Genomic DNA, 27,994 nt, shown 5'->3' on the forward strand with positions numbered 1-27,994 from the left:
CATAAGTTTCCTTGTGATGTACCTGTTAAGTCTGTGGGTACAAATTGAAACCCCCCCATGCCATTCTCCATTGTCTATTGGTCTAGATAAAAGTTCTTAGACATATGCACGGGTACTTATCTATTTAGGTAACAAGATGTAGGTCAACTTTACTTTCTGGGTAAAAGGTCTTAATATAGATATGCTAATTTTTCCTTAGCTTAACATACAGGTTTTTGGCCTGTAGTTCTCTTGCATTACAGCCAAACTTATTTTAATAATCTATAAACCTATTACAATACATCAAATACTTCAATTTATAAGAAAATATATATCTATGCAAGCAAGCAGATTAATCCTTTAGGCTACACCTCACTGCACTTCTCAATCTCTCTGCCAGGGCTCTCTGGTTGATGGCTTCCAGCACCATCATGGTCACCTTCACCGCATAATCATTTCCATAATGTTTGACCAGCAGGTCAAGGATCTCCACAGGCTCTGTACTCTCCAGGTGGCCTCGCGGTATGTGGTCGTATCCCTCCTCCAGCTCAATGTCAGTCAGTTTGCTCTTGAACTCCTTCAGCTCTCCCTTTCGGAGGTTTTTCAGGGTGTCCAGGAGGTGGTCTCTCATTGTCTTCCCTGTGCCGCCTCCTAGAACATAAGCCAGCAAAGTACAGTCCAGCCACTCCCCACCCAGGTACCATTCCCCGCTCTCTTTCTCGCATCTTGCATTTCCCTCGTCTACCTGCAACCCTTGGTACCTCCTCTCAATCCCAGTGCCCTCTCAATCCCAGTGCCCAGTGCTCCCTGTACTCAGAGCATCACTGCCTCTGCCCCATCCCATTGGCCTCCCCTTCCCTCTCACTCACTCCCCACCCCATGCCTCTACTTCCCCCTTCCACGGATCCCTCCTACGACAGATGTGAGGCTTTGGAAGGATGGAAACTTCAAAAGACTGTTATATGGAGCTGTGCCAAATGCTATAGGCACCAGGATTAGTCAGACTTGAGTACAGGTGTTACATGTATCTTCATAAATTAGGAGTTGTATTCTAGCTCCATGGGAAAAGCTTTGCCCAAGAAGTGAAATCAGTGAAGTCTGTTGCAGACCATATGGGACAAGTAAAATCTCCAGAGAATTACCACCACTGGAGGGAATTGCATGCACTGGGTTCAAGAAGCCCACAAGATAAAGGGAAGTTTGTGGTAAAAGGGTTCACCACAACTGGCTGAGAGGGCCCAGGCTTTGATCCAGAAACCAACATGAGATGCTAACCAAGAAGGGCAAAGCACTGCTGGATGGGTTGGAAGGGCCAGACGCTGCCAGGGTCTCTGTGTGGAAGATGCGTGAAACATAGTAAGCTAGTGTGTATGGACAATGTTTATTGTTTTGTGATCTGTGTTTAGGCTTGGAAGGATTCGATTTTTATCAGTGATTTCACCGCACACACAAAAAACGATCAAGAAATATTGCCATCGCTAATAATTGAAAATTATGGATAGGCAAAATAAGAAAAATACTAGGGCTGTCAAGCGATTAACAAAATGAATCATGATTAATCGTGCAATTAAAAATTAATTGTGATTAATTGCACTGTTAAACAATAATAGAATACCATTAATTTAAATATTTTTGGATGCATTCTACATTTTCAAATATATTGATTTCAATTACAACAGAATACAAAGTGTACAGTGCTCACTTTATTTTTATTTCTGATTACAAGTATTTGCACTGTAAAAAAACAAAAGTAATAATATTTCTATTCACCTAATACAAGTACTCTAGTGCAATGTTTTTATCATGAAAGTTGAACTTATAAATATAGAATTATGTACAAAAAAAACTACATTAAAAAATTAAACAATGTAAAATTTTAGAGCCTGCAAGTCCACTCAGTCCTGTTTCTTGTTCAGCCAGTCACTCAGAAAGTTTGTTTACATTTGCATGAGATACTGCTGCCCACTTCTTGTTTACAATGTCACCTGAAAATGAGAACAGGTGTTCTCATGGCACTGTTGTAGCCGGCGTCGCAAGATATTTACCTGCCAGATGCACTAAAGGTTCATATGTCCCTTCATGCTTCAGCCACTGTTCCAGGGGACATGCATCCATGCTGATGATGGGTTCTGCTCGATAACAGTCCAAAGCAGGGCAGACCGTTGCATGTTCACTTTCATCATCTGAGTCAGATGCCACCAGCAGAAGGTTGATTTTCTTTTTTGGTGGTTTGGGTTCTGTAGTTTCCACATCAGAATGCTGTTCTTTTAAGACTTCTGTAAGCATGCTCTACACCTCGTCCCTTTCAGATTTTGGAAGGCACTTCAGATTCTGAAACCTTGGGTTGAGACAAGTACTGTAGCTATCTTTAGAAATCTCACATTGGTACCTTCTTTGAGTTTTGTCAAATCTGCAGTGAATGTATTCTTAAAAAGAACATCGTGTGCTGGGTAATCATCCGAGACTGCTATTACATGAAATATATGGCAGAATGCGAATAAAACAGAGCAGGAGACATACAATTCTCCTCCAAGGAGTTCAGTCACAAATTTAATTAATGCATTATTTATTTAAATGAGCATCATCAGCATGGAAGCATGTCCTCTGGAATGGTGGCCGAAGCATGAAGGGACATATGCTAAACATTCATATCTGGCACATAAATACCTTGCGATGCCAGCTACAAAAAGTGCCATGCAAATGCCTGTTCTCACTTTCTGGTGACATTGTAAATAAGAAGGCAGCAGCATTATCTCCTGTAAATGTAAACAAACTTGTTTGACTTAGCAATTGGCTAAACAAAGAGGAAGTCTGAGTGGACTTGTAGGCTCTAAAGTTTTACATTGTTTTGTTTTGAGTGCAGTTATGTAACCAAAAAAATGTACATTTGTAAGTTGCACTTTCAGGATAAAGAGATTGCACTACACTACTTGTAGGAGGTGAGTTGAAAAATACTATTTCTTTTGTTTATGATTTTTACAGTGCAAATATTTATAGTCAAAAACAACATACACTTTGATTTCAGTTACAACACAGAATACAATATACATGAAAATGTAGAAAAATATCCAAAATATTTAATCGATTTCTATTGTTTAACAGTGTGATTAAAACTGTGATTAATTTTTTTAATCACAATTAATTTTTTGGAGTTAATCACGTGAGTTAACTGCAATTAATCAACAGCCCTAAAAAATACCACATGAGAACTTATTAAAGTTTGTTTTAAGGATGTTTACTTTATATATTTTGGCATGTGAAGTTGACACTTTGTTTTAATGTTTATAAAACTTCAACTTTTTGAATCTCAATATCTGCAGTCATTTGGGGGGAGGGATAGCTCAGTGGTTTGCGCATTGGCCCACTAAACCCAAGGTTGTGAGTTCAATTTTTAAGGTGGTCCCCTAGGGATCTGGGGCAAAAATCAGTACTTGGTCCTGCTAGTGAACCTTCCAGTCCTAGGAGATAGGTATATCTCCAATTATTATATTAAATAATTACTGTCTGATACCCCTTCCCTCACCGCATAATCTCCCATTATATAAAATGAACAGAAATAAAATTCTGCCAAGCACATCTATTTTCTCTGTAATGCTTTTGTCCTGAAATAAATGTCTTGTGCTCTGTAAAAGCTTGCTGGCCTCTGTCATGGGGTCTCTGCCCTTGGTAGAGAGCAGACCAGCAGAGACTTAGGTCAGACCTGCTGGGATAATCAAAGTGAATTACAGAGTGACTGCAAGACTAATCTGGTCTGGAGGGAGAGGGATTCAGGTCTTCACCCACAGAGAGGTGATGGCTGGAGGCCTGAGCCCTAAAGGGGTGCCCTTGGGCAGACCATGGAGGGGGCAGTGGTGCAGTTAATCCCAGAACTGTGACCCCTCCCTTCCCTGGTACCTCTACCTTCTTCCCCTCCTCCTTGTGATACCTTCCCTACTCCAGGCCTCTGTTCCTTCCATAGGGAATTCCCCTCCTTGATGTCCCTGTCCCTGACTCCCTTCCCCCTGCTTGCTCTAAATTAGAATCTCTTCCTGGATTGGGGAGGGACCATTGTCTAGTCTTGTTTTTTTTTCCACAATAAATCCACCAACAAACTAACTATACACATTAAAGAGACAAGGCAACTGAGGTAATATCTTTTATCACCCATCCTGTCTATCTAATATCCTACGACTAACTCGGCTACCAAAACACAGTAGTATTTCATGTACATATTGCAATCTATAACTATATACATGATAGGAATTTGAAACACTGGCTAACTGAAGCAAATGCTGCAGGAAGCTTCAGCTCTCGCCACGGGCGGCAAGCAGTAATGGAGAAGGAGGTGGCAAACACATTCCTTTTATGGCCTCATCTAAAAGCGGTGAGAGCAGGGGTGATTGTGTCATCTAGTGGTATTGGTGGCAAAAGTCTCTGACTTGCATACACTGGGCACACGTACGCCTGCAGTGGAATGTACATGTGCACAATCACTTGAAGGAGAACTGACCTGCGTGGTGTTCTCCTGACGATGCATCACGTTTAACATCTTCTGAAAGAGGGAAAAAGGATGAAACTAACTTTTTTCATAATTTTCTGCTCCTGCTGCTCCAGTGACGCTACGCAGGGCCTATTCAGATCTGATTGGCTAAGCCAGTCACATGACAGTGTGATTATCTTTATTGCTGAGAGAATAATACAACAGTTAATGACTTATTCAGATTTCACCTCTTTGGCACCTGCCTCTGAAGCATCTGTCACTGGCTGTCAATGACTGTACTCAGATACTGGACTCAACAGGCCAATGGGCTGGTCCAGCATGGCATTGTCTCTGTTCTTAGACAGACAGCTGCACTGGGTCCTTGCCCCGCCCCCAGAACACCAAATAGCGGAAATATAAACACACACACACACACACTGATATGGCATCCACAGACATGTCACTGAACAACAGCACTTATGTCACCATTGACTGTGGTCCATTGTCTCCAATATGGTCGTGTTTTTAGAAAATGTTCCTTATTTCTTTTTCAAGAAAACAACAAAAAAATCAAATGCAACAACCATAAAACAGTCTCAACTGTACCTGCTGTTAGGAACAAAGGTGAATACATAAAAGTGTCCCCACTGATCTCTGATGGTTCTGCAAACACTACCTCTGATGGCTGCCTTTACCACCACTCAACACCATGCATCCGACGAAGTGGGTCTTCACCCACGAAAGCTCATGCTCCAATACGTCTGTTAGTCTATAAGGTGCCATAGGACTCTTTGCTGCTTTTACAGATCCAGACTAACATGGCTACCCCTCTGATACTTTATCACCACTCAACACCATAGTACATTGTTTTCATAACGACATGTGAAACCCATTGTACCACAACTATAACACCTTAATGGATATTAAATTGTAGTGTATTTTCCCCATTTTTTATTATTAATTATCTGAATTGTGGTAGTGCCCAGGAGCCCCAACCATGGCCCAGGGACCCATTGTGCTAGGCTCTGGATGTTATTTATTAGGTGTATTATGGTAGCACCTAGGAGCCCCAGTCATGCACCAGAACCCCATTGTGCCAGGCACTGTACAAACACATGGGAAAAAAGACTATTAAAGTCCCTAATGAAGCTAGGTTGGACAATTCTTTCTACAATTTGCCTGGCCCACTCTTAGGAGAGGCACAGAGCACCCTGCAGTCAGGTGTCTTGCACGCCGATGTCTCCCAAGGCCATTCCCACAGACAGCTACTCAGACCATGAACTGGAAGGCAGCCCCAATTTTCAGAACAGCTGTTAAACATAGGTTATTTGCCACCAACCCTTCAGACTTGCACCGACTGAAGCTCTGTTCCTGCAGAACTCTCAGCACCACAAAAGGTTTCAGGTTTCCACGCTTAGGAGCTGCTGAGTTGTACAAAGCACCCAAACCCCACAGGAGTGAATCCCCTTGCAACGAGAACTGGGCAAAAACCTTTCTGTGACTGAATTGTGAACTTCATTGCTGGGAACACCAAGAGGGTTTTATGAAGCCTTCCCATGAGAGAATACAGCATCCCACTGGGCCTACTTGGTCTCAATGTGGCCTCCCAGCGAGGTTCATTGGATGAGCTCTCTGTCACGCTGAGCTGCACACTCCTCTTCATTTCCTCGATGAAGACTTCAATGAAGGGCTGCCGATTCTCCCAACTTGTATAGGAAAATGTCAGTTTCTGAGGCAAAGACAAGGAGTTGCATCAGGGGAGACCTCACCTGAGCCAGCAGGGCAGGAAGGAATAAGGCACGTGGATCCTAATGAGTGATCCAGCTGGACACACCAGGACAGCTTTACCATATTAATTAGGAGTTAATGAATTATTAATAATATCTTTCACTTACTGCATTTAGCACTTTAATCCCAAACTGAGCAGGGATCACTCACCCAGCACTGAAATGAAGCTGCCTCAGTGGTGGTGCACGGCAGTTGTTTCACAGCTATGCAGCCGCGCTCTTTTCCATCTGTGTTTGTCCAAGGCTTTTCATCTTATATGTGGGACATCTCCACGGTGATCCCCTCTCTACAGACCTGTGTAGTTTGGCCCTGGCTATTTCAGATGGGATCTCTCTCCCTAAACTCCCACTCAGCAGTTATTCTGAGAAAGGTGAAACATGTGAGATCAACTGGGCAGATGTGCCAGGCGTATCTGTCGGGGCTGAGATTTGCCAACACTATATTTTGTGGTTAATTAGATCATACCTGCACCCAGGGAGTTCCTAGCTGGGCAAATGTTTTATGAACCTCAGAATAAATAAGACCAGGTCTACACTAAAAAGTTAGCTCAACCCATCTCTGTCGCTAAGGGATGTGAAAAATCCACACTCCTGAATGACATAGTTAAGACGACCTAATCCCCGATGTAGGCAGCACTAGGTTGGCAGAAGAATTCTTCCATCGACCTAGTAAATGCTTCTAGGGGAGGTGGATTAAGTAACCTCCCAACACTGCAGTGAGTATCCACACTGAAGCGCTAGAGTAGCGCCGCTGCAGCATTTCTAGTGAAGACCCAGCCTTTGTCATGTCACCTACTTTGGGTGTTATCTCTGCCTCTGGAGAGCAGCACACCGTATAATCAGTGCCAAAGTACAGGGGCCCATTGGTTTGAGGAGGTTTGTCCACAGAAACTGACTGGTGCTTCTCCTCATGTTTTCTGATTGCCTGAAAAAATTCAAGAACCATCAGTTCTGGAAGATACAATCATCAACCACTCCCCTCCTCCTGTAATGGGGTGTGTACCCTCCCCCACCCTCCACAGGCCCTGAAGGGATTAATGTGGGTCTGAGGGGCCGATGAGGGTAACTGGCAGCACCTGGAGGGAGAGCCAAACCTAACTGAACGAGAAGCCCAGCTGGGCAGGAGTAGGCTGCATTATACAGCCAGGAAGTCTGTAGCAGAAAGAGGCTGCAGGAAGAGAAACTGCAGTCGCTCTTTGGCAGCAGAGAGGAGGGGAGGGAAAAAACCCAAGAGGGAGGATGAGCCCCAGGGTTCTAGCCCTGGAAGAAGAGTCAACCCCAGAGGAGTAGTGAGGAAAAGGAAGCCTGAGAGGACTGGGTAGGAAGCCACCCAGGGAAACAGCAGCAAGGGGTATGACTGTGCAAACCTTCGTTGCTGGTTATAGAGTCCCTGGTCTGGAATCCAGTGTAGAGGGCAGGCCTGGGTTCCCCTACCAGCCCCTAGGGAATGGCATAGGAGCATTGGAGATGGCAACTGGACAGCTGGTCTGAAGAGGCTTGGTTACCCCAAAGGGGAGGACAATACAGTGGCCTGGCTGGAGGACCAAGCCACGAAGAGGGAGCACCCTGAGTTGTGAAGAGGAGGGGGTCACAGCTTGAGTAACTGATGGGAGACGGCACCAGACGAACTGAGAGGTGATCCCCTGAGCACTCACAAGGAGGTGCCACCTTCCATGAGTTTACCCCTTCACACCACACGCACGTACTACTCCTCTCCCCCTTGCTTCCGCCTAGTTGGTTTGGAGACGCTGGGAGTAGAGCTGGTAGAAGTGTTTCCATCAACTTTCTATTTTTGACAGAATATTGGGTTTTTAACTTTAAATTTCTTTTGAAACAGGTGATTTTGTCAGAAAACTGAAGTTTGGTAAGCCAAATGTTTTCCAATTGCCAAAAAATGGAAAAAATACTTTTAGTTGTTGGTTTGGGTTTTGTTGTTGTTTTTTGTTTTTGCCAAATAAATCAAAATTTCCTCCAAGACAAAAGAAAAGATTTTCTGATTCGCTCTGCAGGCAGCCTCAGTTCTCATTGCACAGCAGCCCTCACACAGAAGAGGCTTTTTATCAACACAGCAGGGAAAATGGTCCCAAGACCCCAGGGCACTGAACTCTGGGACTCCAGCACAAGGCCCACATGTGTAAAGATATTTAGGCGTTGCTCTGCTCAGCATAGCCATGCCAAACTGATTTAGGAGCCTAACATTTTCAAAAGGGATTTAGGTACTCAGAAGTCTTATTCCCATCTACTGTCAACAGAGGGGTGGGGAAGAAACAAGTGGGGGCTGGGGGAACAAAGAGCCCAAATGGCCAAGGTAGGGGGCTGGTATAGGACATGAAAGGCGGCTGTCCAGCACCTTACACTCCAGTGAGCTGTGACCCTTCCACAGCACAATTCTTAGATTCGAGATCGCTGAGCTCAACAGCACCTGAATACCTTAAAAACATGGGGCCAGAAGCTTAGAGAGCCCCCTACCCTGCAGGGTGACTGCCATTGAATGACACTGAGTTCCTGCAAAGGAAAGAAGAGACAAGAGACCTGTGGGACAGGTGGGATTTTCTGGCTCTGGGACAATTTTGCCCTTATGTCTCCATGCAGCTGGGGCACCGATCCTGCTAAACACATACACACGTGCTGAACATTACTGCCATTAACAGCTCCATTGATTTCAATGGCACCCCTCACAGGCGTAAAGCACATGCAGCAGCAGTGTTTGCAGGATTGGGGCCTGGGAAATGAAGGGAAATGGAGGGGCCTGACAGCCAGCATCAGAATATAAAGGCTCACACAGCAAATATAAAAAGGTAAAAGAAAAATATGCCTGAGGAGTGAATGCTCAGGACCTCACATATATAGTGAGAGAGGGATTAATACCAGGAGAAAAACCCTTTAACGAACGAGCAGGGAGCGAGGGAGGGAATGAGGAGTCCAAATGGCCAGGACACCGAGTTGGTTTAGGAGGTGAATGGCAGAAGTGCAGAGCCCTGCACTCTAACAGGCAGTGACCTTTCCACTGCAGGATTATTACACCCGATTGTACTCCTGCCTCACCCAGCACTGGGGGCTCAGTTCTCTCACAACAGCCCCCCGCCCTGCCCTGAGATTTCCCCTTCTCTCTGCTTCATGGTGGTTGGTGATTCTGACTCCCCCCATTGCTGTTCGAGGTTCTCATTTACCTTCTCTAGTGAGCCGTCATTGGGGATCAGGTAGAGGTGAAGGGTTGTGTCTGCAGCCCGCAGTGCCTGGTAGATCAGCATCATGGAGTGAACTGGAATAGACAGGAATCCAGAACAGATAAAAATAACTCCATAAAGGGAGAAGCTGGGGTTCTCCAGCACAGCGTGGAACGGCCTCACCCCCGTTGGCTCCTCCAGGGTCATCCCCACATCAGTGAAATGGGCGATTCGCATCTGAGAAATGTCAGCCTGTCCCCCTGTCAGTGGATACAGAGAATTCTTGTGATTACAAGGGTTCACAAGGATATCACCATTAAACAGTCGTCAAATCCACCCAAACACAAATCCATGGAAATCACAAACTAATGTGACACACAGTCCTTATGCCAGCCTTAACACACTGTTCATCCACACAGTCCATTAACTGGGGACAGTCGGCGTTACCAGCTGCCAATCACCCTTAACTCTGCCCCCTGTTAAGAACCTTTTAAACTAAGTATGACATATTTGGAAAGGTCTTATTTTATAAAGGCATCTAGTCCCTTAGCTGGTGTCAGCTACAGGATAAAACAGCATTCATCTGAAGACAATAGTTTTACAATGTAACGCCATGAAATCCTTTCCAGTGCGATGGGACTGGAAGACAAAAACAGTACACTTCCAAAAATATCAAAAAAATGCAACTTTCAAGTTATCAACGAATATCTTCCCCTTTCAATGTCCCGTAACACAGAATGTTGATATTTTTGGATTACATTCATTTTCATAGTCCTGCAATAAACCCAAGTTCAGATAAAAATTTCTTCCGCATCCAGGACATAGCTGGGCCTCTGAGCTTCAGTTTTCCATCTGGAAAACAGGGATAACAAAGAACTGCTGAACAGAAAAGAGGAGGCTAATGGGGTTTACTTGTATATAGCAGTACGCTGGGTGTTAAGGTCAGTGTCAGAATTGTTTCTTTCACCTTGTGATTCTCTTCGCTTTCAATATTTACATTTATTCATTTACAAAAAAATATTCTCAGGGAGCAATGAAGCTTGCAGATGCAGAGCACAGATACCTCCTCCCCATGGCTTTGGAGCCTGTGTTGGGAATGTTAGAAAACTAGGAGATTTTCAGTTAACACCTCTCTGCAATAAGGAACCGAGAAACTTACAAAAGCCAGGCAATGCCCAGTTCCACACAGCACATCCCCAGTTCAATTTAAGGAACCTAAATCAGCAGTCTGATTTCCAAACATGCAGCTCCCATGGAAGTCAATGCGCTCAGCCCTTTGAAAAGAGGGCCACTTATTTGGGTGCCTAAACACAGGGGCGGCTCTAGTAATCCAGCCGCCCCAAGCAGGGCGGCATGCCGCAGGGGGCACGCTGCCGGGCACCGGTCCCGCGGCTCCGGGGGACGTGCCAGCGGAGGGTGCGCTGGTCCCGCGGCTCCAGTGGAGCTTCCTCAGGCATCCCTGCGGGAGGTCCACCCGAGCCGCGGAACCAGGGAACCATCCGCAGTCATGCCTGTGGGAGGTCCACCCGAGCCGCGGGACCAGCGCACCCTCCGCAGTCATGCCTGCGGGAGATCCGCTGGTCCCGCGGCTCTGGTAGACCTCCCGCAGGCATGGCTGCAGAAGGTCCGCCGGACCCGCCTGCCGCCCTCCTGGGAAAATGCCGCCCCACGCGCGTGCTTGGCGCGCTGGGGTCTAGAGCCGGCCCTGCCTAAACATGGAATTAGGAATCTAACTTTAGACATACATTTCTGAAAATCTTGCCCCTGGAAAGGTGCCAACTGCCCCAATTCACCTGAAGGAGATGTTGACTCTGAAACCTCATGACCGCAGTGTAAGGGACAGAGTTTCAAACTGCGGGAACAACTTGGCCATGCAAAGTAGGCAAGAAAGTAACCAGGAAGGCCTCAGCCACCATGCCAGAAGCAGAAGGGTGGGACAGGAACAGGTAGTATAAGAGGTGGGCCTTGTAGCTCAGTTGGGCTGGAGCCCCTGAGGAAAACAGATGCTTCCAGCCAGCTGCTGGAGCCCTCAGAAGACTTCTGCTGTCCCAAGGATGCACCCAAGTGACCTGACACAGAGGAGCGGTTGCGATTGCCAATGGCAGTGTACACCCTGCAGGGAGGGTAGTAAGTAGCCCACGAGCAGCCAACTACTGTCTGGCTACGTGACTGGCTATGTCAGCTTGTTGCAGCTGGATCCCTGCTGACCCAGTGGCAGATCGCTTTGCCACTGCTAGGACCCTAGGCTGGGTCCTGGTGGAGTCGGGTGGGTCCTGGTCCTCCTACCACCTGGAGTGGCAGCCTCGCCACTTTAGGCCAGGAGACCTGGGCTGGTCTACTGTCCTCTGATCTTGGACGCTAGATTGCTTGGTGCTGATCCTTCCCACAGCCCCTAGATCGCTTACTCTGCCTTGTTCCAGGTGCATGACGGCAAAGAGGCGTGGCCTCCCTCGGAGACTGACAGCAAGGGACGGCCACACAAGCTTACAGGCAGAAACAAGACTGGCCATACTGTACATCCTAACTCCATGCACACAGAGCCACTGGTCAGTGTGGGTCATGCTTCCTCCTCTGTGCCCCATCCAAAGAGTGTATGAGTCGACTACAGGTCCAAGGGCAGAGCCTGCCTCTTTAGCTCAAGTGATGGCAGCTCACTCTTCTCACTCTAGCAACCCCTGGTTCGAGATAGTGACCATCAAACCTCCGTCCTGTTAGCAATGGGCAGCTTGTTGTGCACTGAGGGGGCGGGCCGAGAGCACTAACTTTGTTGCTCTGACCTAATTAAAAATACAAATCATGTCCCTCTACACAAGGTTAACTGGACAGGCTGATTTAGTGATTGTGTCCGCAAGGACTGTGTTTTTGTTCAGCACCCAGCACCACAGGGCCCTGATCCCGACCAGCAGCTCTGGGTGCTACCACACTAAAAATCAATAAATAAGCTGCCTGCAGCACATGTAGTGGTGACAGTGGGGTCAGTCAGGGCATGGAAGCCACTTATTGCTCTTAGCTACCGTACCTGCCAGGCACAGGACGTGCGGGAAGTGAACGGCTGCCACAGCCGTGGCCGGTTCTGCCCGGATGTTGAACAAAGGGCCAATCACCAACCATTCAGGAGTACTCCATTCTCTCAGATGCTGATCCCAGGAGTTGTATCTGTATTGGACGGTCACGGCTGCCCTCACCTCAAATCCTAGTTCAGTTTCAGAGCAACGGAACGAGCCTGCCCCGGGGAGATGAACCCTGCATGGCATGGGGAGAAAGGGAGAGGGAAGAGCAAGGTTAAACAGTGCTAGATGGACCCTCCCAGCTCCTGATCTCACTCAAAACGGGTGGCATCACTTCTATTTATCCCAGACTTTCTAACTGAAAGGGAAATAGGTGAAATTAGTAACACCCCTCTCCCCTGCCTAGCACCCACCATCAAAGGACTTACGGGCTTTACATGTGATCATGACTTAAGCAACATAAATCCCACTGGGTAAGTAACATTACCCCCATTTCACAGATGGGGAAACTGAGGCAGAGAAGGGGGAAATGACTTGTCACCAAGGCCACACGGCTAATCAGTGTTAGAGCTGTCAATGTCACCTAGGACTCATGTCCTCCAGCTCTGACCACTAGCCCCCACTGCTCTCCCAGAGCCAGGGACTGAACCCCGGTGTCCTGACTGTTGCCCTACCACTCTAAGCTGCTAGACCTCACTCCCCTCCCACAGTCAGTGAGAGAATTCACAGCTCCCTCATGTAACAAAGGGAGGCTCTCGTCCCCACCCTGGCACAGTCTGCAGGGGGTTACAGCCCTGTGTTATGGGCTGGCACTACGAACTCAAGTTTCCGTCCCTCTAAACTAGAGAGATCCTCTCCAGTGGAGGAGCAGCCTCATCCACACACTCAGAAGTGCTTTGCTGAGTCTATTGTAGTAATTGTATTTGTTACACGGAGCCCTTCCCCATCGGACACTGCACACTCAGTGCAATAGGAGCTGGCCTGCGCTCCCAGACACAGGCTCCTGCAGAGGGGGTGACACTGAACTCCCAGTCCCAGCTCTCACCTGTATGTCTCCTGGTTCCCATCTGGGCCCTGGACAATCTCTGGGTTCATTTCTTGTGGAGGATCCTAAAACACAGGAACAGGCATTAAGGCGGCTTCCCTGGGGATCTCCCCTTGCACAGCACTTGTGAGGAGGTAACCTGGGCAGCTGTGGCCAGGAGCTTGGAACTGTTTCCGTGGCCTGGGACCCTGGCAGCATGGCTGGCACAGGGGACTCCATGATCAGCTGGATTCTAGCTTCACGCTCAGTCATTCCCATGGGGTATTCCCCAGGTGACCAAGAGATCCTAGTTTGGGGGAGCAGGTGATTAGCAGCACGCCAGAAGGACTGTGGGGATTATATAGAGGGAGAAATGGATGGATGGATAGACAGAGGTTAGGGATGGATGGATTTGGATGAACCTAGGGAGGGAGATGGACAGATACCTCCTCTGTTGGACATAACTTGCATTTGTCCTTTCTTCCTTGACCTGCTGTGGAATCTTCTCTGATGTTCACCTCTACTCCTCCTACAGGGGAAAATATTTCATCTAACACATCCCAAGTATAACTTTTTTTTCTCTCATGCAATCATTCTTTGTGCTTGTAAAATGTGGCAATCTTAGTGAATGTGTGCTGTGAGCACACGTGTTTGAATCTTTAATACAGACTTGCTTTCTGTCAACTGTTTATTAGGCACTGCAATTAAATGAGGATTAAGAAAAACAGTCAAACAAACTATTTCAAACAGTCTGAAAATTTCTTCCTCTATCAAATGCTGACTTGATTCTTGTGGTTCTATTCTAATCTATTCCTACCTTCATTCTAGTCTATTCTATCCATCATCTGGAGTCAAGTCGTGCAAGCTTCCACCAGCTTTGTCTGTTCAAGGCAACACTAACATCCACCTTCTTTGATTAAATCCATCCCTTACTTTCTCAGCTTCTCTTTCATAAGAATGGTCATATTGGGTCACACCAATGGTGCATCTAGCCCAATACCCTGTCTTCCAACAGTGGCCAATGCCAGGTGCTTCAGAGGCAATGAACAGAACAGAGCAATTATCAAGTGATCCATCCCCCATTGTCCAGTCCCAGTTTCTGGTAGTCAAAGGTTTAGGGAAACCCAGAGCATGGGGTTGTGTCCCCGACTATCTTGGTTAATAGCCATTGATGGACCTATCCTCCATTAACTTATTTTATTCTTTTTTTGAATCCAGTTATACTTTTGGCCTTCACAACATCCCCTGGCAATGAGTTCCACCAGTTCACTGTATGTTGTGTGAAGGAGTACTTCTTTTTGTTTGTTTTAAACCTGCTGCCTATTAATGTCATTGAGTGATCCCTGGCTCCTGTATTATGTGAAGGGGTAAATAACACTAGCCTATTCACTTTCTCCTCACCACTCATGATTTCACAGACCTCTGTCCTATCCTCCCTTAGTTGTTGATTTTCTAAGCTGAACAGGCCCCATCATATAAATCTCTCCTCATATGGAAGCTGTTCCATACCGCTAATCATATGTGTTGTCCTTCTCTGTACTTTTTCCAATTCACATATCTATGTTTTGAGATGGGGCAACTGAACTGCGTGCAATACTCAAGGTGTGGGCACACCATGGATTTATTTAGTGGCATTGTGATATTTTCTGTCTTATTATCTACCCCTTTCCCAATGGTTCGTAACGTTCTGTTCGCTTTTTTGACTGCCGCTGCTCATTGAGTGGACGTTTTCAGAGAACTATCCACAATGACTCCAAAATCTTTTCCTTGAGTGGTAACAGGTAATTGAGACCCCATCATTTTGTAACTCTAGTTTGGATTGTGTTTTCGAATGTGCATTATTTTGCATTTATCAACACTGAATATCATCTTTCATTTTGTTGCCCAATCACCCAGTTTAGTGACTTCCCTTTGTAACTCTTAGTTAAGTCCAAAGCTGACTACTATCATGAGTAATTTTCTATTGTCTGCAAACTCTGCCACCTCACTGTTTACCCCTTTTTCCAGATCATTTACGAATATATTGAACAGCACTGGTCCCAGTACAGATCCTTGTGGGACCCTGGTATTTAACTCTCTCCGCTGTGAAAACTGACCTTCATTCCTACCCTTTGTTTCCTATCTTTTAACAGTTACTTATCAATGAGAGGACTTTCCCTCTTACCCCGTGACAGCTTACTTTGCTTATGAGCCTTTGGTGAGGGACCTTGTCAAAGGCTCTCTGAAAATCTAAATACACTGCATCCACTGGATCATCCTTGTCCATGTTTGCGGACACCTTCAAAGAATTCTAAAAGAATCCTCTCCTGGGTGTTAGCTTCACTAGGTCCTCTTTATCCTTTGTGTGTGTCCGAACCAGTGAAGTCGTGCTTCTGCATTTTGTCTGCCACGTCAGACTTTCACTTCTATCCTAATGCTTTCATTTCAAAATCTGTCTCTTCGTAGACCTCTTTTTACTCTTGCAAAAAGACATCTCAGCGTCAACCCCTGTAGGCATTTAACCTGCCGTCTCTTTACTGCCTATCCTTGTGCAGCATTGCGGGGCACATCGCTGTTCTGTACAGCTGGGCTTTTTGTCTCAGTGGTGTACGTTTGCCAGACACAACAACTGATGTGTTATTTCACACTCTTCCAGCACTCCCCACTCTCAGCTGCATCTCATGTTCAGTCTTATCATCTTTTGTGACCCAGTCACCAAGATACTTGAACTGATCAGCCTGGTTTAGTCTCATTCCATTAATCTCCATATCCAGCTTCCCTTTGGCATCTCTATCAATCCACATGACCTCAGACGTAGTCATGCTTATTTTCATCCCATAACATCTTAGCTGGTCACACCTCTGGTTTACAATTTCCTCTGCATCTTACTGGTATGTCATCTCCCTATGGCAGCTTCTTGTTTTTTCCCCACTGAAATCTTCCTGCTAATGTAATCCACCAGCAGTGGACTGAGGGACAACCCCTTGTGCAGTCATGCTATGCTTCGAAGGAGCTTGTTATTCCAAAGCATGCTCAGATCACTGTTTTAGGGGATCTATATAGGGCATTCACCAGCATTATTAAGTCCTCGGATGCTCCCTATTTCCACAGCACTGGTGTGAACACCCTTCTGTCCATTGTATTGTCTGCCTTCTCTAGGTCTATAAAAGCCCAGAATCAATCCTGTTCATACTCTAGCTGCTTCTCTTTCACCTACCAAATTTCAAACCTGTTCTATTCTATTACCATGCCCATCGCTATGGTATCTTGTTACATGCCGTCATCATTTCATTAGATCTCCAGTCACCATGGCATCTTGCAATGTAAACAGGGTTGGAGTTTCTAATGCAAAAAATAATCCAGAAAACTAAGCTAATGAAAAATAAACCCTTTCAGACTCCTTTTATCTGTTTTAAAGAAGCCAAAAAGGGCAGGAGACAATTTATTCTGTTTGGTTGGACAACATCTCCCATGATGCACCATGGTCTCGCCTCTGGGCAAAGCGAGGTGGTGCATTATGGGAGAGGTAGTCCATCCTTGGGACCTGGCCCACAGATGAGAATGGGAGCATGAGACACCCAAACTACATTTCCCATGAGGGACAGCAGTGGCATTTCAGAATCAAAATATTACAGTTTTTGGGTGAAATGTTTGTTTTTGGCCAAACCCCAAAACTTTTCAGTTTTCAGGCATTATGATTTTTTATGAAAAAACAAACATTTCCACAGGAAACAGACACTTTTTCCAATATTAATTATTATTATATAATATAAATAAAAACTCCAATTTCTGACAGCCCTAATAGTCACATACTTTGTGTGGAGCAGTGGGAGGGGGAATGGTGACCAGGGCAGAACTTGGAAGGTGATTTGGTCTCTGACTAAGCAAAACACTTAAGCCTGGGTTTAACTTTAAGTGAATGCGGCTGCTCGTGTACTTAATGCTAAAGATGTGCATAAGTGCTTTGCGGAATCAAGACCTTGAGTATGATACAGGCAGCAAATGGGAGTCAGTGAAGGGATCTTGACTAGAGGATGGACGTGATCAGAGCTGTAAGGTCAACCAGAGGAGACAGAGCACTGGCCTCCATACAACCTCCCATGAGATGTCATCAATACCCCTCCCATCCCTGGTAAGGTCAGTCTTGCTCACCTGTGGCTCCTTCTGCCAAGGGAGCAGTGGAAAGAGGTTGCACCTTCTCACAGGTGATTTCTGAGAGTGAGAGGAAGGAATTATTAATAAACACACAGCAATTCAATTGAAGAACAAGATTTCCCATAGTGACCAGTGATGTCCACAACATGCTTCACATTTCCAGGGTGCCCAGCCTGACATACATTAAAGGGGGATAGTCAAAAAGTGAGGAGCACCTGCCCCATGAAAATTAGGGCTCTTTGTGGTGTGTCAAAAATGGAAGCTCCCAAAATCTCTAGCTCCTTTGGAACAGTGGGGCTTAAATTTAAATAGAGGAGCTGATTCTCCAGCACTTTGCGCCTCCTGTCATCATTTACACCTGGGCAAAGTATAATTATTATTATTACTATTATTATTATTATTTATTTGTATTACTGTAGCACCTAGGAGCTCCAGTCATGGCCCAGGAGCCCATTGTGCTAGGTGCTATGCAGATACAGAACAAAAGGACAGTCCCTGCCCCAAATAACTAATAATCTAAGACAAGAGACACCAGGTGGAGACGGACAGACCGACAGGGGAGAACAAGTAAACAATGAGGCAATATTGATTAGCATCACAAGTTGCAGTCTCAGCCCAGCAACAGCCTCGCTGCTGTTGAGTTTTACATAGTCATCATGGCAAATGAGAGTTTTAAAAAAGAATAATTGTGAGGGGTCAGTCCCAGGTTTGGGTGTCCGCAGATCACAGCCACCACCCAGCCGCTTGTAAGTCACAGCAAGGAACGTGGGCTGGTCAACCATCACTGCGCCCAGTAAGCTCCCGTTTGGAGGAGATGTCCACTCTCTTTGATTGCTCACACCCACTATTTAAGACAGAAGGAGGCATAGGAGCAAATAGGTGAAGCCCTGTCTGGCTGCTGTACTGGACCCTGGCCTGTACCTGATTCTTGCTTCTACGACCCACCCCTAGCTACTGACTCAAGGTCTGACCCTTGGCTTGACTCCGTCTCCAGCTCTGCGTCCTGACTCCAACTCTGACCAATAGGTATGACAACTACAGCTGTGACTACTAGGCCTGACTGCTTGTGTTCTGGTCTATGACAATGTGACAAGGAGGAGTGACCTCCCTCAGAGATTGACAAGGAGGGACCACAACCCACCCCTTGGGTTGCAGAGCTAGGAAGACCATACCCACTCCGCTGGAGACTTAGGGGCAGGATAGGATGTGGAAGTATAAAATGCGAGCCCTGAAGCTCAGTTGAGCTGGAGCCGCTGAGGGAGACGGACGCATCCCACTTGGTGCTGGAGCCTGAAAAGGACCCCAGCTGTACCAAGGACTTGCCAGAGCTGCTGGTCAACCGAGACACAGAGGAGCTGCTGGGGCTGCCGCTGGCCACCTGTCACAGGGAGACGGAGCACACCCGCAGAACGGAGGTACCCATCAAGGGGAAAGTAGGAAGAAGCCCAGGGGAACTAGATGACAGTCTGGTTGGGCTTTGGCCTGATACTAGGTCAGCATGTTGCAGGTGGATCCCTGCTGACCCAGTGGTGGAGCACTCTGCCACTGTTAGGGCCCTGGGCTGGCATCCGGTGGAATAGGGTGTGCCCGGGTCCCCCTACCCCCTGTCACCCTAACCCTGAGGTGGCAGCCTCCCCACTCTAGGCTGCAAGGCCTGTGTTTGTTGGCAGTCCACCAAAGCCAGGACGCCTGACTGTTTCTGGCTGCTCTGCCCTGACTGCAGGCCAAAGCCAACTGACTGTTTCTGCCCCACCTTGCCTGAGGGCCTGGCGCCTAGGCTCGTTGCTGCCTGGCCCACCTTGGGCAGCCTCAGCTTTACAGACAGCTCATTCCCCTCTGAGTGCGTGCCACGACAGGGGCATGACTGCAAAGAGGCATAGCCTGCCTCAGAAATCGACAAGGAGGGACGGCCATGCGTCCTTACCAGCAATAACAAGATAGGTTTGCAGATGTTTATGGGAGCTCCTCCCAAGCCTGAGAGGCAGCATGGGAGAAAGCATGAAGGGAAAGGAGACTTCCTCGTGAAATTGTGGCGCTCTCCCTGGAGGAGAACTTGGACCCTGAATGGAGCGAACACTTCACAATGCTGAGAATAAAAAGGCAGTCCCCACCCCAAGGAGCTGACAAGCTGAGTAGAAGACAGGAGCAACAGGTACAAATAGGGGAGAACAAGGAGAAAATCCTGGTCAGCCCGGTGGGCAGTGATCAAAGGACACCAGCAGCCTGAGCACTGTCAATTATTCTGTAGACAGGAAAAAAAAGGGTTACTGACCTTTTGTAACTGTTGTTCTTTGAGATGTATTGCATATATGCATTCCACTCTTGGTGTGCGCACACCCTGCGCTCAGTTTACGGAATGTATTCCCTGCGTGGTGCCCACTGGGGCTGCTAGCACTGGTATAAAGTACCAAGCCAACTGTACGCCCCCTCAGTTCCTTCTTTCCTGAAGCTCTGATGTAGAGGGGTGGGAGGCCAGGTCACTGAATGCACATGTGCAACACAGCTCGAAGAACAGTTATGAAAGGTCAGTAACCATTTTTTCTTCGAGAGAGATTTCACATGCGTAATACCGGTGCCAGCGGCATGTGGCAGCAGTGGGTGCTTGAGCTGCCCCAACAGGTACCACTGAGGAGAAAATTTCCAACCACTGTGCTCAGGGCACATGCACACCAAGAGTGGCATGCAGATATGCAATCACTCGAAGAAGCAGCAGACATAGAACACTAGCACATAAGAATTCTACACTCCCTTAGGCCTTGTCAACATTCAATGCTACAACCGCTTTACTTTAAATCAGTTTAAAAACCCTATTTAAAATGAGCTTTTCCCCACCCAGTGTGGATGCTCCGCAGCCAATTTCAACCTGGTTTGTATCAATATAGTTACAGTCAACACTTTGCTGAATTATGCTAAATTGGAAAGTGTGTCACACATGACAGGTAGATCTATCTATAAGCCGCAGAGTCGGGGGAGGGGGCAAAGTCAGAGCTCGGTTACTTTCCTGCAATGGCAGTCTATCTACTCAAGTCTGTAGGTATGATTCAGATCATATTGACCCCCGTGTTAATCTGGAAGGACCCCACTGAGGTCAGTGGAGTCAGGGCCAGATTCTGATCAAAGTTACTGTAAGGTGACTCCAGGTTTTTACTGGAGTCACTGACATCAGAATCTGACATAAAATGTTTTTATGCCACCAGGACCTCCCCTGCTTTAGTGTGTTACAGGCAGAACAAGAGGAACTCCCCCTGCAATCAAACTCTGTGGAATGTCCTTATGGAGAGAGATTACAGGTATTTCAGCTGGGAGACAGAACTTGCATTTTGAGGAGACACACTCATGCTAGCACTAATGGAGCTAGTGCACTAAAAATAACTGTGTAGCAGCGGTGGAAGGGGCTAGCTCCCACGAATACATTCCCATTTGAGACCCTACATATATACTCAGGGAAGCTAGCCTGTCCCGCCACTTGCACCACTGTGGCTACACTGCTATTTTTAAACCAACACCATGATCAGAGCTAAAGTGAGTACATGCCTTCAAGCTGGAAGTTGCACTCTCCAGCTTGAACGTAGATATACATGTAATCCTTCTCTCAGGTGGACCCAGCAGCAACCAGGGCCAGGTTCAATATCTAGAGGTTCCTTTTCAACAATATTTTTCTTCGTGACAAAAGGAAGAAAGGAGAGCAGCACAAAACAGACCCTGGTCTTCAGAAAAGCAGACTTTGACTCTCTCAGGGAACTGATGGGCAGTTTCCCCGTGGAGGCTAATATGAGGGGGAAAGGAGTCCAGGAGAGCTGGCTGGATTTTAAAGAAGCCTTATTGAGGGTGCAGGAACAAACCATCCCAATGTGCAGAAAGAATAGCAAATACGGCAGGAGACCAACTTGGCTTAACAGTGAAACCTTCGGTGAGGTTAAACACAAAAAGGAAGCTTACAAGAAGTGGAAATTTGGACAGATGACTAGGGAGGAGTATAAAAATATTGCTCGAGCATGCAGGGGTGTAATCAGGAAGGCCAAGGCACAATTGGAGTTGCAGCTAGCAAGGGATGTGAAGTGTAACAAGAAGGGTTTCTACAGGTACGTTAGCAACAAGAAGAAGGTCAGAAAAAGTGGGGGATCCTTACTGAATGGGGGAGGCACACTAGTGACAGATGATGTGAAAAAAGTTGAAGTACTCAATGCTTTTTTTGCCTCGGCCTTCACAAAGGTGGTCAGCTCTCAGACTGCTGCACTGGGCATCACAATATGGGAAGGAGGTGAGCAGCCTTAAGCGGTGAAAGAACAGATTAAGGACTATTTAGAAAAGCTGGACATGAACAAGTCCATGGGACCGGATGTAATGCATCTGACGGTGCTGAGGGAGTTAGCTGATGTGATTGCACAGCCATTGGCCATTATCTTTGAAAATTCATGAGGTAGGTCCTGTACAATTGGAAAAAGACAAATATAGTGTCCATCTTCAAAAAAGGGATGAAGGAGAATCCAGGGAACTACAGTCTCACCTCAGTCCCTTGAAAAATCATGGAGCAGGTCCTCAAGCAAACCCTTTTGAAACACTTGGAGGAGAGGAAGATGATCAGGAACAGTCAGCATGGATTCACCAAGGACAAGTCATGCCTGACCAACCAGATTGCCTTCTATGAGGAGATAACTGGGTCTGTGGATGAAGGGAAAGCAGTGGATGTGATAGACCTTGACATTAACAAAGCTTTTGATACGGTCTCCCACGATATTCTTTCCAGAAAGTTAAAGAAGTATGGGCTGGATAAATGGACTATAAGATGGATAGAAACCTGGCTAGATCATTGAGCTCAACGGGTAGTGATCAACGGCTCCATGTCTAGTTGGCAGCTGGTATCAAGGAGAGTGTCACAGGGGTCTGTCCTGGGGCCAGTTTTGTTCAACATCTTCATTAATAATCTGGATGATGGAATAGATTGCATCCTCAGCAATTTTGTGGATGACACTAAGATAGGGGGTGGAGAGGTACATACTCTGGAGGGTAGGGATAGGGTCCAGAGTGACCTAAACAAATTGAATTGGGCCAAGAGAAATCTGATGAGGTTCAACAAGGACAAGTGCAGAATCCTACACTTAGGACGGACGAATCCCATGCATTGCTACAGGTTGCGGACCAACTGGCTAGGCAGCAGTTCTGCAGAAAAGGACCTGGGGATTACAGTGGACGAGAAGCTTGATATGAGTCAACAGTGTGCCCTTGCTGCCAAGAAGGCTAAGAGCATATTGGGCTGCATTAGGAGGAGCATTGCCAGCAGATTGAGGGAAGTGATTATTCCCCTCTGATTGGCACTGGTGAGGCCACATCTGGAGTATTGTGTCCAATTTTCAGCCCCCTGTGATGCTGCACCCCATAATGCTTTATAGAAATATGCTTATAGATGTGAATATGACATGACTGGAATATGTTTTATGCTAGATATACCATGTAACATATCTCTGCGAAGGTTATGATCTACTGGATATAGTCATCCTATTTACATGCATATATCATTTTTGTATTCGAAGTTATGAATATTGGCTATGTACTTGTTTGATTTTAAGTAGCCTCAGTGAAGCAGTTGGTCAGCTTACTGAGAATAGACTATTCTCAGTAAGTGCCCAATTAAGAAGCACTTGAGCTAACAATGAACTTGACAGATGCCAGTCCACATCTGAGCTTTCCTGTGAAGTTTCCTGTAGAGAACTAAGTCATGCATGGACATGTGACTTGCCCATGTGACTCCAAAACTCCATCTTGTAGAGGGGATTCTACACAGGGGGTTCCACACACAAAAGAGAAACTATATAAAGCCCTGGAGACCCCTCTATTTTGTCTTCAGCTGGCACAAAAGATAGCCTCTCCATCCCAATGAGATGCCTGAAAGAAACTGGAACAAAGGACAGTAACTACAGGGGTGTGAGTGATTGCTGGACACAGACTAGAAGGAGGCTAGCCTGTAAAATAAGCTTATTGAAACATCTCTGAAGGTGAGATTTTATCTGTATTCAGTTTTCCTACTGTATTAGGCATAGAATTGCTTGCTTTATTTTATTTTGCTTGGTAATTCACTTTGTTTTGTCTGTTATCACTTGGAATCATCTCAGAGATGTGATTAAGAAAAAGCAGAAAGCCTACAAGGAGTTGAAGATGGGAGGGATCAGCAAGGAAAGCTACCTTATTGAGGTCAGAACATGTAGGGATAAAGTGAGAAAGGCCAAAAGCCTGAGTTGGACCTTGCAAAGGGAATTAAAACCAATAGAAAATGGTTCTATAGCCATATAAATAAGAAGAAAACAAAGAAAGAAGAAGCAGGACCGCTAAACACTGAGGATGGAGTGAAGATTAAGGATAATCTAGGCATGGCCCAATATCTAAACAAATACTTTGCCTCAGTCTTTAATGAGGCTAATGAGGAGCTTAGGGATAATGGTAGGATGACAAATAGGAATGAGGATATGGAGGTAGATATTACCACATCCGAGGTAGAAGCCAAACTCGAACATCTTAATGGGACTAAATCGGGGGCCCAGATAATCTTCATCCAAGAATATTAAAGGAACTGGCACATGAAATTGCAAGCCCAGTAGCAAGAATTTTTAATGAATCTGTAAACTCAGGGTTTGTACCGTATGACTGGAGAATTGCTAACATAGTTCCTATTTTTAAGAAAGGAAAAAAATATGATCCGGTAACTACAGGCCTGTTAGTTTGCCATTGGTCGTATGCAAAGTCTTGGAAAAAATTTTGAAGGAGAAAGTAGTTAGGGACATTGAAGTCAATGGTAATTGGGACAAAATACAACATGGTTTTACAAAAGGTAGATCATGCCAAACCAACCTGATCTCCTTTGAGAAGGTAACAGATTTTTTAGACTAAAGAAATGCAGTGGATCTAACTTACCTCGATTTCAGTAAGGCATTTGATACGGTTCCACATGGGGAATTATTAGTTAAATTGGAAAAGATGGGGATCAATATGAAAACTGAAAGGTGGATAAGGAACTGGTTAAAGGGGAGACTACAACGGGTCATAATGAAAGGTGAACTGTCAGGCTGGAAGGAGGTTACTAGTGGAGTTCCTCAGGGATCAGTTTTGGGACCAATCTTATTTAATCTTTTTATTACTGCCTTTGGCACAAAAAGTGGGAATGTGCTAATAAAGTGTGGATGACACAAAGCTGGGAGGTATTGCCAATACAGAGAAGGACCGGGATATCATACAGGAAGATCTGGATGACCTTGTAAACTGGAGTAATAGTAATAGGATGAAATGTAATAATGAAAAGTGCAGGGTCATGCTTTTAGGGATTAATAAGATTTTTTTGTTATAAGCAGAGGACGCATCAGTTGGAAGTAACAGAGGAGGAGAAGGACCTCGGAGTATTGGTTGATCACAGGATGACTATGAGCCGCCAATGTGATATGGCCATGAAAAAAGCTAATGAGGTCTTGGGATGTAGCAAGGGCGGTTTAGGTTGGACATTAGGAAAAACTTCCTAACTGTCAGGGTGGTTAAACACTGGAATAAATTGCCTAGGAAGGTTGTGGAATCTCCCATCATCAGGGATTTTTAAGAGCAGGTTGGACAAACACCTGTCAGGGATGGTCTAGATAATACATAGTCTTGCCATGAGTGCAGGGGACTGGACTAAATGACCTTTTGAGGTCCCTTCCAGTCCTATGATTCTATGAACAGGGGGAAGTGATTTCATCACTTGGCCTCATGCCCCTGCCACAACTCAACACCTGGAAACAGCTCAGAAACAAAGAGTGAACTGGGGGAAGTGGTCCAAGGCAGGAAAGGAGGAATTCCAGCCTGTGTATGGAAGATTGGTGGACTGTTTGTACCATCAGGGTGAGACGCTGCTTGATTCAAATCCTGTCTAGTTCATAGAACTTAGATTGTGATTTGTTTTACTTCTTAAGTAATCTACTTTGTTCTGTACACTTATCACTTATAATCACCTAAAATCTATCCTTCTGTAGTTAATAAATCTGTTTTAGATTTTACGTAAAACACTGCGGTGTGACTGAAGTGCATGACAAAATCTTAGCTGAGTTAACAAAAACCTGTGTATGTCCTCTCCACATTGAGGGATGGGGTGGACTGGGTTACAAACTTACATTGGTCAGGATTCTAACCAGGGCAGGACAGTACAGTTCAGGGTTGCAAGGCTAGGGAGCTGTGGGAAATTGGCTGGAGCTCCACTATTGTTGTTTCATGAGTGGCTGGCAAGAGCATTAATGTAACTCAGTGAGGAGTGTCCCTGCCTATGAATGTTTGTGTGAGTGCAGGACAAGGAGAGGTCCCGCAGCTTGTCACAGCATCACAGTGCGAGAGGGAGCCCAGGCTGGTGAGACAGAGGGCTCAGAGATACTCCAGTTCCAGGATGCAACCCGGGAACACTTGTCCTGGGCTGCATTCTGTGTTGGAGTTCCAGAGCAGAATGTGAGAGTGGGTCACAGACACACACACTGCACTCTCCCTTGCTTTCTATTACAGAGACTTTACTCAGAATCAAGGCACAAGAATAATTTTAGCCAATATCTGTCTTCTGAGACAACAAGAAAATCAGGAGCAAACCCCAACATGAATGGAGTCAGGGCCGGATGCTAATCTCAGTGACCCTCGTGTAAATTCAGAGTGACCCGACTGACACCAGTGGAAACAGTGCCAGGTTCCAATCTCAGCAAGCCTGCTATACCCAGATTGACCCCAGTAAAATCAGGACTGCCCAGAGGATTCAGGGGGCTTGGGGTCTTCGGTGGCAGGGGGCCCCCACTTTGGCGGTAATTCGGTGGCGGGGGGTCCTTCCGCTCTGGAACCCGCTGCCGAAGTGCCCTGGAGACCCACGGCGGGGGGCCCCCCACCGCCGATTTACCGCCAAAGACCCAGGACTTCAGCAGCGGGTCCCGCTTTGGTAGTAATTTGGCGGTGGGGGGTCCTTCCGCCCTGGAGCGGAAGGGCCCACCGCCGCCAAAGACCCGGAGCGGAAGAAGCTCCGGAGGCCTGGCCCCGCAAGAGTTTTCCGGGCCCCCAGAGCAAGTGAAGGACCCTGCTCCAGGGGCCCCAAAAAACTATCGTGGGGGCCCCTGCGGGGCCTGGGGCAAATTGCCCCACTTGTCCCCCCCTCTGGGCAGCCCTGAGTAAAATCAATGGTATGATGGCCAGATTCTGATCACTTTTACTGTGGTGTAAATCTGTCCTTATCTCTATTAACTTCAGGAAGTCACTCTGGATTTATACTGATGTATTTGAGCTCTGAATGTGGCTGAAGGTGTTTATTTGTTATGGGAGCCTCTCATGTTGGCCGGTCACACTAAGGAAAAGCGGAATGGGACATGCAGTAAAATCTGAAAGTTTTCAGAAATGTCTTCCCAGAGCAGAGCTGTCATCAGCACAACCCACCTCCTGTTCTCTCTAGACAAGAAGAGCAAGAGACATCATCAAATGGTAGCAATCCTGGAAGGGAAAAGAGAAGAAATTAATGGAGTTCTGAAATCTGTGGGCTAAATTCATGTCTTAGCTACACTGGTGTCAATCTGGACTGACTCCACAAAGTCGAATGAATCAAAGTCAGATTCCTTTTGCAGTGACTCCAGTGTAAATCCAGAGTGGCACCAATGAAGCCAATGGAGTCAGGGCTACATTCAGATCTCATTTACTACAGTATAAATTTGGGTGGACTGAACTGAAATCAGTATGGGCCAGATTTACAATCCTATATGTGACATCAGAATCTGGCCCAACTGTTTATTTTCCACAGAGGTTTCTCATGCTGTAGAGGTCGAGGGCTGCCATTTTGTGTTTGAGTTCCAGAGCAGAATGTGACAGTGGGTCACACACACGCACACACACACACTCACAGAGAGAGCGCTCTCCCTCGCTTTCTAATTAAGGAGACTTTACTCAGAATCAGGGCACAAAAGTAATGTGAGCCAATATCTGACTTCTGAGACAACATGAAAATCAGGAGCAAACCCCAACATGAATGGAGTCAGGGCTGGATTCTAATCTCTGTGAACCTTGTGTAAATTCAGAGAGTGACTCGACTAACACCAGTGGAAACAGTGTCAGGTTCCAATCTCAGTGCACCTGGTATATCCAGATTGACCCTAGTAAAATCAGTGGTTTGATGGTCAGATTCTGATCACTATTACCATGGTGTAAATCTTTCCTTATCTCTATTAACTTCAGGAAGTCACTCTGGATTTATACTGATGTATTTGAGCACTGAATGTGGCTGAAAGTGTTTATTTCTTATGGGAGCCTCTCATGTTGGCCGGTCACAGTAAGGACAAGCGGAATGGGACATGCAGTAAAATCTGAACGTTTTCTGAAATGTCTTCCCAGAGCAGAGCTGTCATCAGCACAACCCACCTCCTGTTGTCTCCAGCGGAGGAAAGTAAAAGGCTCCGGCCATCTTTATT

At 46.3% G+C, this 27,994-nt stretch overlaps 1 protein-coding gene across 1 annotated transcript; it reads right to left on the minus strand.

Annotated features, from left to right (window-relative positions):
- Positions 1 to 331: 331 nt before the first annotated feature.
- LOC123369130 (caspase recruitment domain-containing protein 8-like) lies at positions 332 to 27,994 on the minus strand. Its single transcript, XM_045014491.1, has 10 exons — positions 27,945 to 27,994; positions 17,556 to 17,615; positions 13,871 to 13,953; positions 13,446 to 13,510; positions 12,412 to 12,635; positions 9,396 to 9,652; positions 7,022 to 7,150; positions 6,026 to 6,167; positions 4,469 to 4,510; positions 332 to 630 (listed from the first exon to the last, which is right to left on the minus strand). The coding sequence occupies exons 1-10, from the start codon at positions 27,985 to 27,987 to the stop codon at positions 332 to 334; spliced, it is 1,344 nt and encodes a 447-aa protein (XP_044870426.1). The 5' UTR covers positions 27,988 to 27,994.

This window comes from Mauremys mutica, chromosome 4 (genome assembly GCF_020497125.1).
Source record: "Mauremys mutica isolate MM-2020 ecotype Southern chromosome 4, ASM2049712v1, whole genome shotgun sequence".
NCBI classification, from domain to species: Eukaryota; Metazoa; Chordata; order Testudines; family Geoemydidae; genus Mauremys; species Mauremys mutica.